At 32.5% G+C, this 20,993-nt stretch overlaps 1 protein-coding gene across 8 annotated transcripts in view; it reads right to left on the reverse strand.

Annotated features, from left to right (window-relative positions):
* PAN3 (poly(A) specific ribonuclease subunit PAN3) overlaps positions 1 to 20,993 on the reverse strand; it is a 134,843-nt gene that overhangs the window by 68,101 nt on the left and 45,749 nt on the right. For all 8 annotated transcript variants that reach the window (XR_003142299.3, XM_025462629.3, XM_025462628.3 and 5 more), the window contains one exon: positions 5,653 to 5,800. Coding sequence is in view for 7 of the 8 variants with exons in the window: in XM_025462629.3 (XP_025318414.3) it covers positions 5,653 to 5,800 (148 nt within the window). In the remaining variant the exon portion in view is untranslated. The remainder of the gene's footprint in view (positions 1 to 5,652; positions 5,801 to 20,993) is intronic.

A 20,993-nucleotide genomic window follows, 5' to 3' on the forward strand; every position in this document is an offset into this window, starting at 1 on the left:
AGAGATATTGACCAATTAAAACATTTTTTCCCCAGACAAAAATGAAGCTTAGTTAAATGAGTAAACACTCATTAGGCACCACCTATATGCCTAAGTTTGTGCTAGATAAGAAATTGACATGGTTCTTCCTAGGGGATTGATAATTCACTTAGGAAATCTAGATTGATATTTTTAGACAAAGAAGACTATTTTTTTTTTTTTTAATTTTTTTTTATTTATTTATGATAGTCACACAGAGAGAGAGAGAGAGAGAGGCAGAGACACAGGCAGAAGGAGAAGCAGGCTCCATGCACCGGGAGCCCGACGTGGGATTCGATCCCGGGTCTCCAGGATCGCGCCCTGGGCCAAAGGCAGGCGCCAAACCGCTGCGCCACCCAGGGATCCCCAAAGAAGACTATTTTAATGCTACCTCTACTGCTAGTAAGAGTAAAAATAATTCAGAGAAATTAGTTCAGACTGAAATATCAAAATAAATTCATGGTAGAATTTGATGAACCCACAGAATTTATTTTCCTTATTTCCAATTCATGTTAAATGATTTAGGAAAATCTATGTAGAGTAATATCCTATAAAACATGGTGATGTTTAAGAATTACATAAATATTTTTTATAATTTTTTCAGTAATTATACCACTAAGCAAAACACAAAATTGTCTAAAATGATAGAATAGAAAGTTTTTATTTCTGCCTTTAGTGACTAATGTAGAACCTAAGATACACATAAAATTTTAAATATGAACTTAGATATTCAGCATTGGCAAGACCACAGCTTTAACTTATTATCAGCTTCCTGTTTTACAGGTACATACATTCCTTAGCTGGTTATACAGCTAGTGGTTTAGACATATCTGTGCATTTGATTTTATCCACAGGAATGTTCCAGCCATAATGATTTAGAGGAGTTCATGATTTCTGACATACACAATTTGTTAATTTTAACAACATATTCCAGTTTGCCCTGTCTCTTGTTTTTCAGTCATACAACTAAATCAGTTATATGGACACACACATACATACAACTTGTCCAAAAAAGAAAAAAAATACCCGAAAAGGCTATCATATGGAAAAGATTTTGATTTACTCCATTCAATGCAGAGAAAGAATTAGGAACAGTGGATAAAACACTGACAAGACAGAGTTTAGTTCAGCAGAAGATATAATTTTCTTTTTTATTCAAACTTAAAATGTACGCTGAGTTACCCTTGCTTAGCTAATGAATTCCTTATTACTAAGAAGCAGCTAGATGATAATCTGTTAGGAATGTCACCTCTAAAATGGCACAAGACTCAATTAGGTCAACCTCAAAAAGTTCTGCCCAGATCAATAACCAGTATCAGATTATTCCATAAACTAACTACTAGGTAAATGAAATGAATTAAACCTCTATTTCTTCGTCTATGATATGAAATGGCACAGAACGAATCAATCACAGAACTTCATTATTTTTTAGCAGAGAAATTTAAAACTAAAAAAAAAAAAAACTCCTTACTCAAACTTCTCAACATTACAAAAGTAAATAACTATTTTTAAGTACGACCATTTGATATATATATACATAAAATTATATATATGAATTTAAATATTTTAATATTTTAGAATAAGAATGATGAAAAAAATATTTCCCCTTTTTCTTTCCTGTCCTCCTTTTTCCCCCCACACTGTGCCTAAGCTAAAAAATAAATAATATTAGCTAATTTTACCCATCAATTTGGCACTGTCAAGAATATATAAAAAATGATTATTTTAAAAAACTGGATCTAAAGCTTTGTTTTCTTTAAATTTTTCTAGACTACTACAATAAAATTTATAACAAATGGAATTACTTAATAATGGTTAAGCATAGTATAATTAAAGGCTTCCCCCCAAATCAATTAGCTGAGACTCGCCATAATAATTTATATTAAAATACAGCTAATGGTCCAAAAATCTGTACCATCCTCATCTTAAAGAAATGAATAGGTGAAAATACTGAGTCATTTATGGCTCCCTTTTTTCTTTATAAATTGATGATGGCATTTTCAAATTCAAGAACTCTCTGCCTCTCCCAAGTGTCCAAACACAAGCAAGCAGAACAAAACTGTGCATTAAACTACCAGATATACCTGTAAATGCCCTCAAAATGTATGTTCCTATGGCTAACTCTCTGAAAATCACTTTCAAACAGACTATGGTTAATACTGAGGAAATTAAACTTAAAGCAGAACAGGACTTAGTTTACTAAGCCTACGATCAACTCAAAATACTCTTAGGAAAAATTGATTTAAAAGCCACTCAACAATTAGTTCTCATGACAAAATTAGTTCTCATGGCACAAAAAAATTACGGTATAACCTATCATTTCACACTTATTGTAGTCATATTTTCATTTCTAAAGTTCTATTCAAAACCTTCACCTAAAGCAAGAGCTACTAGAAAGAGAAACCTTTATCTGTTACTTTGAAAACATTCTTACTAAAACACATTCTGGAAATAAATTTTGCTAAGTGTGTGTTAAGCCAGTGGTTCCTAACTTTCAAAGTCTGTGAATTTCCAAGAGGGCAATACGTTTTGTGACAAGAGAAAACTGCATGTTTACAAGTAAAGATATGCATGTAACTATAGGGGTTCTCAAAGACAGTAAAGTCTAAGTTGAGTACCATACCCTAAACATTCCTGTAACTATTCATAGCAGATTACTTAGAGTGTAGTTAGCTACTGTTCTTAGGTTAAATGTCCATAAAACAACTAAGCCTATAAATCCTTGATGTCCTCAGGTAGAAGAAAATGGCGATGTGTACAATTCAATGGAAACTTAACATGTGCTGCATGTTTTTAATAACTTAAATACCTTTTAAACCTAATTACCTAGGAATAAATTCAAATAACTTTTGTATAAAGTTTTACATCTTATATTAAGGCTTTTTAAAAATGCAAATCAGGTTTTAAAAGGGATAAAAACAATTTAAAGAAGAAACTCACTCAGGATCTACTGTTGTTTCAGGCATGCTTTTAATTCTTTGTAATTTGAGGAAATTCAAAATCTAATTACTTAATTTTGCTCAAGTATTTTCACATTTTTGGTCAAAAGATGTATTTAAATATGTGTTTTTTTCATATATAACGAAAATGGCATTACTCTAGTTTGCATCTGAGTGCCAAAATATTTAAGGTTTCATGTTTTCTTAAAAAAACGGTATTTGACATATTTTCAAGGGCAATAATTTCCAAAATAGAAATAAAAGAGAAAAATAAAACTTCATAAACTAATCAATAGGTTGTATCTACAGTAGACAAGAAACATTAAAGATAAATTAAATCACCACTAAGATAGGTAAACAAACTCTACCACCTTTTTGACTCTACAACTTTAAAGTGAAAATACCAAAAACCTTTCCCAGGCCTTGAAAAAAAAAAATAGCATTTGTGGGTAAGAAGTGATAAAAGACACTGAAGGAAGACAATTTTTTTCTCTTTGTTCATCTCCAGAAAGTGTTAAGCCATTAACTAAAAGAAGGAAATATGAATAATAAATGCAAAACCATTCATCATTCCAGTATTTGTGGAAAATACTTTAGCTTATTAGTTGATTTCCATTTGAATGAAGAACAATTTTTAAAAATAGATATTCAGAAATACATTTAATGTGATATACTGATCTATTTCCAATGGTTCCAGACAGTAATTACTTCCATTAATAGGAAATAAAATGACCATTTTATCATTAGAACTATATAGGAGAGTGGTTTCTCAGCTAACTTAATGTTTTATATTAACTGATTTCATCCTAAATTCATGTAGTTGATAACCGAGACCAACGAAACATCTACCTACCCACCTACTTAAGAGCTTAAAGTAACAAAGTAACAAAAAGTAACAATTTTTAACTAAATGTATTCAAGATCTAAAATTTCCTTTGCATTTTTAACTCAATATTTTAGAAGTTTATTTTTTTTAATGGCAAGCTTGAACTAATTTGATCAAAGATGTAAGCAAAAATTTAATTTTGAAACAAGGGAAGATGTGTTGTTAGGCCAAAATAAACTGGTACTTAATTAAGAGAGCCAAAGTTTTTAATTGGTATATGGATATCATGCTTGTGGATGCTTTATAAACACTGCTCAGAAGTTTGGACAATCTCTAAGAAATTTTAGATGTATTGCTGACATGTAGATTATGCTCATGTAAACAATGTGAACACACCTCAATGGGACAAAAATCATAGTAGCAAATTACTTACAAGTAAAACTTTTAGGCTACCAGGGATATTCAATTCTGACACTGCTCTCTAGGGAAGAAGGGAAAATATTTAAAAATTTAACTGAATCTGAAAAGAGCCAGAGTAGAAGAAAAGGTAAGTAGACAGAAGAGGGGGGTAGGGATTCAAAGGGAAGGGGAGCTGAGTGTAAGGAAAAGAGCAAGAAAGAAAAAGATGGCAGAAGAAGGCATTGATAAAATCCTTGGCAACACAAGGTTATTCCGCCTCTAAGTACACTTGATACTTTATATGTTAAACCAGATGCTCTGTTCCATACAGTTATCAGTACTACTCTTATTCTTTATCTCAAAAAGATCCTTGATTTCGATATTAGCATCAAAACTGATGACTCCTACTAACTGGATTAAGCCCTGGAGGCACTACTAGTTCCAGACTGATCTTGGCAGACCAATTTTGGCTTCAATTAGTATATACATAATTCATCTTATTTGTTTTTTTGAAACATCCAAGATTAAGGGATGATTATCCAATACAGGTTCTGAAATATAATCTGTGTGAGTAGTTCGAACAATTTATATAGACAAGAAAACCTACTCTGAACTTATTATAAATTCAACACAATTCTCTACATCTTAATTTTCTAATTAAGGTACACAATAGGGATGAGTGATGCTATTTTAGAAATTGTTCATATTTTCATATTAAAATAAATGTTTATATATGGAGTAGAATACAAAATTTGTATGAATTTTTAAGATAAAAGAGAAGACTTCAAAGAAAATAGGATTCTGGAAGGGTCACCCGGGGTATAAGTGCATTTGTCCAAATTCTTCTGCCATTATGGGTGAACTTGGAAAAAAAAATGATCGAAAAGTACTATTTTCTCCACCTTGATGATCTCTAAATACATTTCTTTCCTACTATTGTTTATAATAATTTAGTCAACTTAAAATTACTTCTATAGATTTATAATCAAACACCTGGAAGGCAATATATCTCAACAACTTGTATTTAGAACGACACAATTATTTTTTTAGAAATTTACTATAAAAAGAAGACTCTGAAATATATATATACACACATACATGTTTATCTCAATAGTCTATTTCTGATTTTTTTACAGAAGCTTTTGAAGGAAACAGCATTATTATTGACTTTAAAAAGTAGAGAAATAGTAAAGTCCAAGTAGATATTTTTTCTAATAAACCATTTTCTAATTTAAATTTATTTTTGTGCTTTTAAACATGCTTATGTATAATTTTTGTTCATATTTAAATTTTGTTTTAAAATTTTCAACTACACATTCAATCTATGGTACCAAAACCAAGAACATAAGACTCATAATGTGTCCAAATGTGTATCATTCAAATATACAATTTCAGTTCTAATAAACTAATAGCAAATAGTCCTTACAGATTTGATATCTGGAACTCACTGGAAATAGTTACTCAACTTACCTGGTGCTAACCCAGCAGCAGCAGGACTTCCCATGGATGGGTGAGAGAAAACTTGAGAGAAGGCAGACATATTTGACTGGGACACGTTACTCAGCCTGGAGGTTGATCCTCCTTTAGGAATAAACTCGCTTGCAGTAGGATTTGGTGTCTATTTAAAAATCAAATATAGTAAGTTAACACACTGTAAGTCTAAAAAAGACACTGAATCTATTAGGCACTATTGCACAGTGATTTGAGTAAAATATTTTATTGAAAGGATGTACAGCATTTTTTAGTTTGCATATTTTGGAGTGGTATAATGAGATCTCTTGAGGGAAATTTTTTAATCAAATTGTGAGGATTTTAATCATTTCATTTGCAGCATATAACCCCAGAAACATGTAAAATTTGCCTTTGACGGTCCTATATGCATCATTATCAAACTATCCTAATACTTTGAGAACTGGGAGGTTGAGACTACCTCAAAACTGAGCAACAAGTTTCAAGTTTAATATCTTTAAACCACTTCTATCAGAATAAAGGTCAAAAAAGCCTTCATTCCAAAATTAATCACTTCCTTTTTTAAAATACTTAAGACGTTTCCCCAATAATATTGTGCCATGTATTTAAGTAACAGAGTAAAGACAAGAAAAACATTTAAAAACCAGGAAAAGGTGGGAGGAATCAAGTTATTAAAAAAAAAAAAAAAAACTAACAGAGGCTCCAATGCTTTCAATGCCCACAAGTATCACACTTAACTTCTGTTATATTTAAAGTCTTTTACTATGAGATTATATGGAAAAAATTTTCTTCACGGTTGAATTATGACAACATTTTATATATTCAAGTGCCATAGTACTTTAGGCTGTAAGAACTACTGGAACATTATAATACTGGATAACAAATTCAAAATGGCCTGTATTTTGTCCACCTGGAATAAATAAATACCCTAAATTTTTCTGAAATGGTGACCATTTTAAATTCTAAATGACTAAGCATAATAAAGATTCAGTCACTCTTCCCAGTAATGGTAACATCTGAATTTAATTTTCAAATGGTCAGCCAATGAGATAATTCAGTATGGCTCACACTTCAGGCCACATTTTATGCATACATATAATAAACTAAGTTTAAAACACACTGAATCATGATGCAGAGCATTTAATCACTTGATCATTTGAATGTAAAAATCCATTTCCACCATAGAGAAAATAAGAAGATGGAATTCCTGTACAACTCGAGAATAACTTCCCTAATTCAATATGATACTGCATACTGCCAAATTAGAGTTCAAATTATTAGATTTGTAAGATTACAAATCAATAGACTGACCTAAATTTAAACTTTACAACAAATGATAGCTTACTGGTTACATGCCAGCTAACATTAAATACAAAGTAATAAAATGTAGAAGAAATGTTAATCTGGGTTTAATTGGAAAAATACTAAAGAATAAACCTCTTTAACTGCCTCATCTAAGAAATGATATTTGGGGCGGGGATTCAGGCCTGATCCAAAATATATTTTCCAAAGAGAAAGAAAGATCCTCTTCCATCACTTTTCTGTGTGTGTGTGTGTGTATGTTCCAAAACCCTTCCAAATTCTGAAGTTTTCAAAAACAGTGGAGTGCTCTATAAAAGTATGGTCAGACATTCCTTAATTTCTGGGGTAGAAAAATAAATCCATGCATTTTACTAATACAGTAATTCCTAGTTCTAAGGGAACAAATGGCTACTAACAGGATCACTTCAGAGCTAAAACAATGTGTTTCAGTTAATCATAAATCTATTTTAGAAGGTAAGAGTCAAGATAAAAGCAATCAGTATACTGTAAGAGCCAAGAAACCTAGGAGATATGGGGACTTCAGGATTACAAGATTACTAAGAGACAACAAAGAAAATTATATGTGTATACAAAAATTTCAGTAGCATATTCCTGAGAAATAGGTATTACTCATTTTCCTTGTCAGTTATATTTACTGTGAATAATAAACTGATGTCAAAGCTGAGCTTCTCTAAATTAAATCTATTTTAAATTCATTTGAAAGCCTTTTAAAGGATCCTATAAAAAAATAAATAAATAAAAATAAAAATAAAAATAAAAATAAAAATAAAATAAAATAAAATAAAATAAAATAAAATAAAGGATCCTATAAAGGAGAAAAAGGAGGGGAAAGTCTATTCCACCATTCCCAAACTAACCATATATAAAATGTCATAATAAATTATAAAGAGCCTCCAAATTTACTAGAAATTGAAATTAATGTAACTGAAAACTTACACTCTAAACTGCAACCTTTACAGATTCAACAACCACAGATGCAAAGAAACTTAGCCAATAGTGAATTTTAATCAAAAAGTTAAAAAAAGGGGATCCCTGGATGGCTCAGCGGTTTAGTACCTGCCTTTGGCCCAGGGTGTGATCCTGGAGTCCCGGAATCAAGTCCCACATCAGGCTCTCTGCATGGAGCCTGCTTCTCCCCCTGCCTGCGTCTCTGCTCCTCTCTTTCTCTGTATCTCTCATGAATAAATAAATTAATTTTTTAAAAAGTGAAAAAAAAAAAAAAGCTTAAAATCCTCCCTCCTTTCTCTTTCCTGGTTTAAGATGGCAAAGCATTTCTCTAAGTGGATAGTTTGGGAGTTTGTTTTATTCAATTCTGAGTATTTGAGATTAAAGAAAAATAGATGGGTTTAAATGGCAGGGAAAAAAAATTACACAGGATTAGGTGCAATGCAAAAAAACCAAAATTTAGGAATAAGAGTAGAGTTATTAACAGGTAATAAAAATTCTTGCATTATCTACGCAGATTAGAGAACTATCAGAAATATTTAAAATAATAATACAAATTATAATAATGAGAATACTTTTATGATGAAATTAGCTAATAACTACAATTAAAAGATATTCTTAAAATGACTTTTTAATTTAAAATATAAATATGGGCTTTATATAGTAACAAAACAGTATAGGCAAACACCTGTAACATGTTAACAAGAACAATTTTTTGAATAAGGCAAAACTGGTTAACTAAAACGAGTATCACATTAAAATGAAATATATGTTCATCAGAAAGTATACAATTTCTTTTAGCTTTAGGAGGTGAAGATTACATCTAGAAAGAAGACTCAAGGATTTGGAATGTATAAATTTTCTAACTTTAACACCCCTAAAGAAAATGGAATAAAAGTTTTATTAACCCTGCCCTAAAAAAAAAAAAAAAAAAAAAAAAAAAAAAACCCTGCCCTATGATTTACATAAACCTTATCTAACTACCTAATAATGTTCCTATAGTATTACATTTGTTATTTCATCTACAGGTAATTATATTTATATTCATCATTTCTATTTCTATTCTAGTTTTTTTTTCTAGTTTATATTTTAAATCCTAATTTTCAGCATTCCTTTAACCGCTCTAATGTACATTTGAAAATAAATCAATGTTTATTCACGTAATAGACATTCACTTTGAGAGAATCTAGAATTTCGGGTTCTCATACACTTAAATTTACACTGCAACTTGCATGCCAAAAACAATCAAGTGTTTTTTATAAATTGACACCATCCCCCAAAAGTTAGCTATGATCCCTACCTGTACTCTCTAAACAGAAATAGACTAAATCAAGAGTCCTAACATTTAGCTTTAAAAGCCCTGTTGTAATTATTACTATACTTAAAATAATAATATATCAATGTAGATATCCCACCCAATCAAAATGATAGAGTATTTCCCATCTGGTAGGGTTTTTTGTTTTTGTTTTTTACAAATGAAGTAATTTTCTGATGAGGTTGGTAACTCAGATTTAACACAATTTTATGCTTTTCTACTATTACATGATTCCATGGAAACTGTTATTTTTTAAAATAAAATTCAGTATTTAATACTTGGCTGGACTCCACTACAAAGAGACACTTATATTAGACCACAATAAATGAATCTCATAAATTAAGGGACTAATTAATAGTGTAACCAAATAAAAAGTACAACCATTAAATTATGTTTTTTAAATTAGCCCCCGTGGCTCAGCGGTTTAGTGCCGCCTTCGGCCTAGGGACTGATCCTGGAGACCCGGGATCAAGTCCCGCACTGGGCTCCCTGCGTGGAAGCTCTGCCTGTGTCTCTGCCTCTCTCTCTGTGTCTCTCATGAATAAATAAATAAAATCTTTAAAAGAGGAAAATGGGAAATTTATATTAAATTATAAAAGAACACCAAATCTTATATAATAGTTCACTACAAATATGTCAAAAAGGTTTGTAAGAAAAACAACGTTGTTTTAAGGTAACATATGATTGAGAAACCACTAATGTTCCTGAGAATTGTTCAGGTTTTTTAAAAATCACATAATAAATCAATAAAATCCATTGAATACCTTGTGGTACAGATCCTTATAATGAGCTCAACTTGCTTTACTTGTCCTAATATCTTAAGTTGCTATTGGTAATCCCTCTACTCTCTGTATGAAACATGACCTGCTTTTTCTTAACAGTTTTATTTAGGTACAATTGACATATAAATAAACCACACTTACTTAAAATGTAAACTTTGATAACTCTGGTCATAGGTAGACAAGGAAACCATTACCCAAATCAAGATAATGAATATATCCATTATGCCAAAAAGTTGCCACAAGCTTCTTTTAAATCCCTCCCTCCTATTCCTCTCTACTCCCCTACTTTGGTCTTAAGGCGACCACAGATAAGCTTTCTGTCATTATAGATTAATCTGCATTTTCTAGAATTTAATATGAATGAATCTAACATACATATGTATGTGCTGGTTTTTTGCCTAGCTTTTTTCACTTGACAACATTAAGATTCATCCATGTCATTGCCTCTCATCAGTATTTCATTCCTTTTTTACTGATTAATTTTCAATAATATCAATATACCACAACTTACTTTTTCATCTGATGGACAAATGTTGTTTCCAGTTTTTGGCTATTAAAAACAAAGCTGCAAAGAACATTCATGTACAAGTCTTTGTGTGGATATGTTTCATTACTCTTGGAAAAATAGTGAATGGCTTGAATACATGGCATATGATTATATAACCTTTTAAAAAAATTGGTAAGCTGTTTTACAAAGTGCCTGTACTATTTGAAATGGTACATATTGAATATGTGCACCAGCACTCTGTGGAGAGATCAAGTTGTTCTATGTACTCAGGGACATGTAGTTTTTGGTCGGACTTTTATATTTTAGAGATTGTAATAGGTCTGTAGTATCTCAATGTGGTTTTATTTTGCATCTCCCAAATGATTTATTTGCCATTCTGTGTCTTCTATCATGAAATGTTCGTATTTTTTTTTAACCATTTTGATTGGATTTGTTTTTTATTGCAGAATTTTGACAGTTTCGCAAAGAAGTCCGTTGTCAGATATGTGATATACATATATTTTTTCTGCGTCTAGGATTTCTTCTCACTGTCTTAACAGTATCTTTCAAAGAACTAAGTTTTTAAATTGATGAAGTGAAGTTTATAAAATGTTTAAGGGTCATGTATTTGGTGTTGCATCTAAAAAATACTTGCCTAACCAAAGGTCACAGATAGTTTGTTTTCTTCTGTTAAGTTTTGTGGTTTCATGTTTTACATGCAGGTCTAAGATCCACCTTGAGTTAATTTATTTTTAAAGTGTGAGGTATGGGTCTAATTTTTTGGCATATATTTGATTATTCCAGCACTGTTTGCTAAACAGATCATTCTTCCTGAACTTAATGGCCTTTGCTACTTTGTTGAAAATCAACTACTTATTTGAGATTACACTAATCTGTAGATCAATTTCGTAAGAATCAACATCTTAATAATGAGTCTTCAGATCCATGAACATGATGTATGTCTCCATTTATGTAGGTCCTCTTTAATTCCTCTCAGGAAGGTTTCAAAGTTTTTAATGTACAGGTCCTCAGACCTTTGTCAGACTGATCCCTATTTTATATTTGATATTATCATAAATTACATAATTTAAAAAACTTCAATGTATTATTGTTTGTTGCTAGTACACATGTACCAGTTTCCTGGTAACAAACTACCACAAATTTGATGGCTTAGTACAACGGAAATGTATGCTGTTCCACTTTTTGGATGCCAGAAGTCCAAAAATCAAGTTGTCGGTGCTTCCCTCTAGATGCACTGGAGCAGAATCCATTCTACACTTCTCTCCTAGCTTTTGATAACTGCCAGCATTCTTTTTTGACATTCCTTGGCTTGGATCACATCACTTGTTTCTGTCTCTGTCCTCACATCACCTTCTCCTGTGTGTAATCTCCCTTTGCCTCATCAGGACACTTGCCATTGTTCAGGGCCCACTTAAATTTATCTCCAAATCCTTTAGACTCTTTTTCTAAGTAAGGTAGAATTTACAACTTCCAGGAATTAGGACATGAACTCATCTTTTGGGGGGCCAAATTTGGGCTGCATTCGTTTTTCTTTCTCTAGTTTCTTAAGGTAGAAGCTGAAGTCACTGACCCAAAGAATGCTTCTTCTTTTCTACTATAGACTTTTAGAGCTATAAATCTCCCTCATTATTGTTTTAGCAGCATCACACAACTTTTGACATACCTTCATTTTCATTCAGTCCAGTACACTTTCTACTTTCCCTATTTCTTCTTTGACCCACGTGTAATTTAGAAGTGTGTTATTTGGTTTCCAAATACTTGAAGATTCTCCAAAAATCTTTGCTATTGATTTCTAATTTAATTTCATCATAGTCTGAGAACATATATATCTGATCTGAATCCTTTTTTAAATGTACTGAAACTTGTTCCATCACCCAGAATTGGTCTTAGTCAATGTTTTATGTGACTTAAAAAGAATATATATTTAGTTGTTTGGGAGCACAGTGTTCCATAAATGTCAAATTGATAAGAGTTGTTCAAATCTCCCTTATTCTCACTGATTTTGTCTCTTTCTTCTAAATATGGACAGGGGTATTAAAATCCTATCACTGTCTACTTCTCCTTGCAATTATATTATTCTTTGTCTCATATATTTTAACCCTGTTATTAGGTACATAAATATTTAAGAATGGTACGTTCATGCTTGTAATGAGCTATCCCTTTATCTTTATCAAATATAACTCTCTTTGTTCCTGATAATATTCTCTGCTCTGAAACCTACTTTGTTTGACATGAATATAGCTATCATGGGTATATTGTATATACAGTGTATATCAGTGTACTATCTATACAGCTGACCCCTGAATAACATGGGTTTGAATTGTGCAGGTCCACTTACACACAGATTTTCTGATACGGTACAGTACCTGTAAATGTATTTTCTCTTATATTATTTTTTTCTAGCTTACTTTATTGTATGAATATAGTATATAACACATATAACATGCAAAATGTGTGTTAATCAAATGTTTATGTTATCAGTATAGTTTTCAGTCAACAACAGACTACTAGTCATTATGTTTTGGGGTAGTCACAAGTTATACAAAGATTTTCAAATGCGTGGGGGGGGTCATCACCCCAACCTCTACATTGTTCAATGGCCAACTATATTATTATACTATATATATACATTATAATACGTGTGTGTGTGTGTGTGTATACTGTTTGTCTACTTCTTGCAATTATATTGGTCTTTGTCTCATATATTTTAACCCTGTTATTAGGTACATAATTAAGAATGGTACATCCATGCTCTTAATGAGCTATCCCTTTATCCCTTTATATACACATACACATACATTACATATAGACTGATAATATGCAGTAGTATATTACTATTACTACAACTACTATAATTATACTAACTACATATTATAGTATTCACATTATTGTGTGTGGTATATGATATTAGTAATATACACACACGTCTTTTCTGACTAGTGCATGTTAAAACTTTAAACCTATTTTAGTTTTCATGTTCAAAGTGGGTTTTTTGTCAGTTTCATTTGGTTGGATCTTGTTTTTTTTTCAAATCCAACTTGAAAATCTCTGCCTTCTTATTGGGACATTTAAGCTATTTACATTTAAAGTCATTATTAATATGGTTAGATGCAAATCTATCATCTTGCTACTTTTCTATTTGTTCTCTTTGTTCTTTGTTCCCTTTTTCCTTTTTCTGCCGCCTTCTGGGATTAACTGATTTTTAAATTTTCTCTTTATTTCTTCTCTCAGCTTATTAGCTATAACTCTCTGTTGTGTTATTATAGTGGCTGCCTTAGGTTTTATAATACATATATTTAAATTATCACCAACTATCTTAGTCTGCTAGGGTCTTAACAAAATACCATATACTGAGCAGCTTAAACAACAGAAATTTATTTTCTCACAGTTCTAGAAGATGAGAGCCTAAGATCAAGGTGCCAGCAGAAGTGGTTTTGCCTGGGGCCTCTCTCCCTGGCTTGCAGACCAATCATCTTGCTATGCCCTCAAGGCAACAGGCCTTTTCTCTGTGCCTGTGCACTGCTGGTATTTCTTTGTCTTCTAAGGACAGTAATCATATTGGATTAGAGCCCCATCCTTATGATCACATTCAACCTTAATTTTTCTTTAATAATATAGTCACATTAAGGATTAGGGCATAAGCAATGAATTTAGGGGGAAACACAACTTAGTCCCTAACATCAACTATCATCTAGTCTTAAACTATTTCATATATACTATAGCAAGTTTACAATATTATACTCCCACTTCTCCTCTCCTAGACTCTGTGCTCTACTCATCACATACTTTAAATCTATTACACTATGAACCTTATAAGAAGTTACTATTTTTGCTATAAACAAGTATTTTTCAAAGAGACTTAAATAAGGGGAAAGTTTCTTATATTTACTCATGTAGTAACTGTTGTCAGTGTTCTTCATCTCTTTGATAGATCCTGATTTCCATATGCTTTTTGTTTTCCTTCTACTTGAAATACTTCTTTTAGTATTTATTGAAGTACACATCTGCTGGTGGTGAATCCTTCAACTCTTGTATGTCTGAAAAAAGTGTTTATTTTTCTTTTTTAAAAAAACTACTTCAAAATAATTTAGGACTCACAAGTAGTCTTTGCATGTCTACTAATTTTTGATTAGATGCCAAGTGTTGCTACTTTTATCTTGTTGGGTCTGGGCATTTTTCAGCATTCCTATAAAAATTCCTGACCTTTGTTTTCCATCACGAACTGCTTAAAAAGTGGTCTCTGATCCTTCAGGTCTTGCTTTTAAACTTCATTAGAAAGGGTCAAGGCATCATTTATTATAGACAATAATTTGGTCCCACTACAAGACTTTCCATTACCTTACTAGTGCTTCATAAATCATGATTTTTTTTTCCATGTTGTCTGGTGAGAAGGAACTATACTTGGTCTTGTATGAACTCTGAGAGTTATTCCCTGTTATCCCTTCAAGAATTTTTTCTTCCAGCTCATGTAGCCTCCTCACTCATACCTTCTGATCAGTACTCAGCTGAAGATTCAAAGGGAACTTTGCAAGTGTCTGCAGTTCCTTCTGTTTATGAACTCTCTTCTCATCAGTACTTTTCCTTGAGACCAAAACCTTCTGTGAACTTCCAGTTTGGTCTCCCCAATTAGAGATCACTAGGCTCCACCTGAGTTCTGACTCCATGTGCCAGGCCTGGAAACTCCCTCCAAACAGTAAACTAGGCTCACCTTTGTTTCCTGTCTATCAGGGATGGTTGTCCTTCACTGTCTGATATCTAACGTCTTAAAAGTTTTGTAACTATTTCTGGAGAGAAGTCCAACATTCATTTTTCCACTTTGGCCATAAAACAAATCTAGTAGTGATATTTTCAAAACATAAGGTATTCCTAATTTGATCAGTTAATAAAATTTAGCCAATTCCTCATTTTGGTTAGGCCAGACACTAATAAAGAGGTGCTTTGCAACTATCATTTCAAACAATTTGTGAGCAAATCTATCACCTCCCTATTAAGTTGCTTTTCTTCAAGTTTCATTGTGCTTTCTATATCATCTCTTTTCTAAACAGATAAATTATGTTACAACTAACTATCCTTTTGATAACATAGAAATCTTTGAAGCATCAAATCAGGACATCTATTCTACATCCTAAATATTTCCCAAATTCAACTATTTCTACCTATGTCACCGTCAGTGCCCTAGTCTTCACCACCATCATCTCTACTCAGTGTTACTGTAACATCATCCCAATGGACCTACTAGACTCCAATTTTGCTCAACACCAATCTACCTTCTACTTTTCAACCAGGATTAAAGAGAGTAAGAGAGAAAAGCAGGAAAAAAAAGGAAGAGAAGGAAAAAAAGGAACAGAAAGTGGGAAGAAAGGAAGAGAAGGGGAAGTTTTGTTTAATAACTTTACTGATGAAATCCAATTAGATTGAACAGATCAAGTCTCCACCTGACTGAATTAATTTTAAAAAACAGGATATGAAATGTTATTAATCTTAGCCTTATCTACTTTTTTCTAAAACCTACTCCAATCTACCATCATCACTACTATTCTTTCTTCTTTAGAGTTAACAGAAAAGCCCAGTTAGGACTAATTTAAAAGATTTATGTCCAAGGGGTGTGTGTCTGTCAGTCTGTCTCCTTGCCTGCCTGCCTTCTGGCAAGGGCAAAGACCAGTGAATTATTTAGGTAGGTAAAAGAGGGGATACTGATAATGAGAAAGAAAGGCAGGAATTGGCAAGTATTTTGCCTTGATAAAATGATCTACAAAGGCATAAAAAGATGAGACCCAAGGACATAAAGAACAGCCCTACTCAGAGCTATTTTTATCAGTCTTCAGTGTTCATAAGTAATATAGAATAAAGAGGAACAGGGTGAGATGGAAAGGAGAAGTCAAAGGGCTAACAGACCCTCCAAGTTCACATTTCTACAAGATTTTTTTTTAATTTAATGGGTTGTTATTTCCCCTTATTTCAAACATATCCAAATATGGTCAATTTAAAATTTATTATCAAAATATACTCCACTTCTGGGTTATTCAGAAACTGACCTGTTTAAACCTTTTAAGTTAAAATTTCACCTTTTAAGTTAAAAGTTAACATCTAAAATACTACAACTACTACTACTACTACCACTACTACTACTACTACTACTACTACTGTGAAATTAGTCTAGTATCTTAATTTAAAATTTTTCTAAAGCAATTTGGGCCCTCTGATAAATATCCCAAGAGGAAATATGATTTCTAAATAAAACAGAGTGAAATTGGTGAAGATCGTTGAAGAAAGTTGATTACTAATGCTTCCAAGAGATGCACTTCAGTATTGTTTTAAACTGAAGTTCTCCTGTTTATAATTTGAATATCTTTAAAGTAGTATCAGTACATCAGAACCTACAAGTGAAAATCAATTAGTAATAAGCTTCATATTATGATAGTTAAACAGAAAAATCTTCGTAAGCTCAGTAAAATTATATGTAACAGCTTAAAACAAAACAAAACAAAAATAAAAAAAAAATACTCATCAGTCCATCCTTTACAAAGTGTGTCAGAAATAAACACTATTCCTGAGAACGGCTTGATAATATGTATCAAAATGAAAAATAAGCATAGCCTAGTACTTCCACACCTAGGAATTAGAGCTAAGGAGAAAATCATATATGTAGAAAAAAATTAAATTTTGCACATAGCTTTTCAATTTATGATTTTTTTTTAAAATGGAAGTAACTAAAATACCTCTCAGTAGGGATTTAAGTCATGTGGATTTTGGTACCCATAATAGCAAGTAGCCATTAAAAATCATGTGAATTGATATATTTTTATTTACCATGGGAGTAAAAATAAAATAAAATTTGGGCTACAATAAAGCAATTATATCAAATACCTATTTCTATAAAATGATTTATTCTTATGCCTAAGAGAAAAGGAAGGACGGGAAAGAGGGAAAATGTGTGTTGCATACGTGCCCATGTATATAAAAGGATGTTAACTAAAGATGCTCACTAAAATGCTATAAGAGATGTTATCTTCGAGTGGTGAGGAAACTGGTGACATTTTTGCTTCCTTCTTTGTACTTCTCTATTGTATCTGGATTTTTTTCCATAAGTATATATAATTTTTACAAAAAAGTTGTAAGAAAGTTTAAGATTTGCCAATCATAAAGCCACTTACACAGTTTCCTTTTCTTTGCATATCACCATCACTGAACAGCAGGTGTACACAAGAATTCATGTAAAATATGCAATATTTAAATTGAGACTAATAGAATCAATGTATATAAAGAAGCAAAAATCTGTTATGGAAGACAGAAGACATTTTCAAACAAAAATAGGTGAACTACTCCTCTTCCACTTGAAAGTTATTTATAGGTCACAAGTCCCCCCAAAACAGTAATCATTAATGGTCACGGAGGCATTATCTCCTAGCTCATTCTCAATATTGCTCTACCTATTTATGTCAAGTATCCAGAGAAAGCTTAAGAAAAAATTACTCTCCCTAAAAAGAGTAAAAATATCCATTTAGTTGAGTTAATGAGTAGGACAGAATGAGACCATCACAGCATTCCAGAGAGACAAGAATTATTATATAGCTATTCTCTATATCTATGCACAGTTTCTACCCATAGCTATATAATAGTAAAACCTATTTGACCCATTGTATAGTAAGAGAGATTTATTTTTATTTTTTTTTAAATATTCTACTGACATTTTTTAAAAGATTTTATTTATTTATTCATGAGACAGAGAGAGAGAGAGAGAGAGGCAGAGACACAGGCAGAGAGAGAAGCAGGCTCCATGCAGGGAGCCTGATGTGGGACTCGATCCCAGGTCTCCAGGATCAGGCCCTGGGCTGAAGGCGGTGCTAAACCGCTGAGCCACCCAGGCTGCCCCAAGAAAGATTTATTTAGAGGCATTCTCTCTAACCAAGAACTCTGCCATATTCAGTCACAAGACTCAATATAAACTAAGCTTTTTCAAACATATTTCCATAATGATATTTTTTGTCATGAAACTGTACCCAAAAAAGTTTCAAGAGAATGCACAAAGCATTAAATTTCAGGGCTACCATCAGGTCAAATATTCTTATTGCCAGATAATCACTAATGAAGGTTAATTCATTCAATTATTTGAATAGCTAATACATAGAAGTACAATGCCCTGTACTAGGCACTGTAGAGAAGAAAAATCTATATAACATAGGCACTGTGTTCTAGAAGCTCAAAGACTGGCATTTCACAGGTATAATGTACCCTGAACCTAATTCCGCAATCCCAAGAGCTCAGAACATTCACACATGTGAATGAAATATTAAGTATATACAATGTGCCACATATTGTTAGCCTTTAAGACAAGTTATCTATACATTAATACGTTAGAGTGATAAAAGTGCTCAAGGTGAACAAATGCTTAATGTTGACTCATTAGGTAATAAGACAATATGCTCAAAATGAATCCTAAAGGACAAGTTTGCAGAGTCAAAACAGAAAAGGGCACAGCAAGCAAAGCAATATTCAAAGACAATGTTCAAAGGAAGAGGCAGAAAGAGCTTGGTACTCTTCACGGTACTACAAATAGTCCAGCAGGTCTACAGCAATAATCAGTAGAGAGATCAATAGGTACACCCTGGATAATTTCCTGAAGGATCTGAATTTTATCCTAATGACAAAGATAAGAAACAAGATCAGATAATCATGAGGTAGTGATTTAACAGTTAAATAAAAAAAAAATAAAAGTTAAGACTAGAAGCAGGAAACCAGATAATAAGTCTTACAGTAATAACAATCCAGATAAGAAATGAAGGTGGACCTAAACTATAACTCAGTAATATTAAAAGTGAAGACAATTTCAAAGTAGCCCAATTAACAGACCCTAATGGCTGAATGATGTGACAGATAAGGAAGATGGAAGCGGGAAGAAAAACTCACAAGTCAGACAACTGGGTGATATCAATAACCAACACAGCAGGCATAAAGTTGTAGGCAATGTGTGTGAATAAAACACATTTAAAGGAAAAGATGTGATGTTCGTTTTAGACATAATGAATTTTCAAAGTCTTACGCCATATAAATGAAGATGTTCTGAAGAAGCTAGTACTTAGAGTGAGAGCAAAGGACTGAGAGGATAAAAAAATATACATGAAAGTCAACTATGAATAGGGAGTAGCTGAAGTAATAAAGATCTGCTGAGACCCCTGAGGGGCACAGTGTGGAGTAACTAATAGGGTGAAGGAAAGAGCTTGGGAGAGGTTCCTGAGGACAAGGCAATAGACAAGAAGTCCTCAAAAAGAGACTAATGAAGAAAAGTCTAAGAGCTAAGTTCAAAGAAAGGAATGGTCAAAAATGTCAAAAGCAGCAGAGACCGTGCAAGAACAGATACTTTTGGTAGTCAGGTAACCTTATCAGAAAAAGTTTCAACAGATTGGTGAAAGTGAATGGCAAAACACTGGGAATTGAGGGTGAATTAAAGGTAAAAAAGTAGCAACCATAAGTAGGAAGTGTTTCTCAAATTTTATCACCATTTCCCAAACATATTGACTCTAAAACATTTCCTCAGGCAGCATTCCTTACTCCTGGAGTCCCAGAGCAAAAGAAACTTAAACATGGCATGTTCACAAGCTAGGAGGAAGAAATCATTATTGAGAGAGATATTGCCTAAAACTGTAAAGGGATAAATAATAGAATTGTTAGAGGGAATAAAGTCAGGCTCTGAAACATACAGTAAAGGAACACCTCTTTGTCTGAGACAGGAGGAAACACAGGAAGAAACAGTATGAACAAAAATGCTGTCCATGTGTCGAAAGCTACCACATTCTCATGAACTTTTTCCCTCCTGTGAAGTACATAAGTCATTTATTCAAAAGTCACAGAGAAGGGATGAGTAGGTTTGAACAGAGTGCTAAAGGCTTAGAATAGCAGCTATAAAAAAGAAAAGAAGTGATTTGGGGTCAAAAAGTAGTACATACATACTAATGCCATTATAGCTGCACCAAGAGTTCTAGGACTCTTCAAAGTCCTGAGGAACACTGAGTTTAAGGTTTAAGCTTCAACCTTATGAAATTCCAATGCATTCCATCTAAAGCCCAAACAATCCCATCTCCTAGGGCCTAAAGTCTAGAAATCACCTGAAATAACACTAAGCTCAGCAAGTAACTAAAGATTGGGGTATATCCAGAGAGTTTCCAAAACCTCCCGGGATATTAACAACCAACTAGAATTCACAGGAGAATTTGTAGGCCAAAAGATCTTAATGTGAGCATTCTTCTAATTAAATACTTCTTAAAAGAAATGCCATTTAATCAGACTAAAGAGGGCTAATGCCATCAAAAGAGATGTTGACAAGTATGAATCTCCTAATACAGTCAATAGTTTAAACCGTTCTCATTTATTTACATCACTCTGGGGGTAAGTTAAAACAACACTAACACTAATAATTTATGATCTATAACCCATTATTTCCCAAAAGTCTGAGACCAAATGAATATGGTTT

The sequence above is a fragment of the Canis lupus genome, chromosome 25 (assembly GCF_003254725.2).
Source record: "Canis lupus dingo isolate Sandy chromosome 25, ASM325472v2, whole genome shotgun sequence".
NCBI lineage: Eukaryota > Metazoa > Chordata > Mammalia > Carnivora > Canidae > Canis > Canis lupus.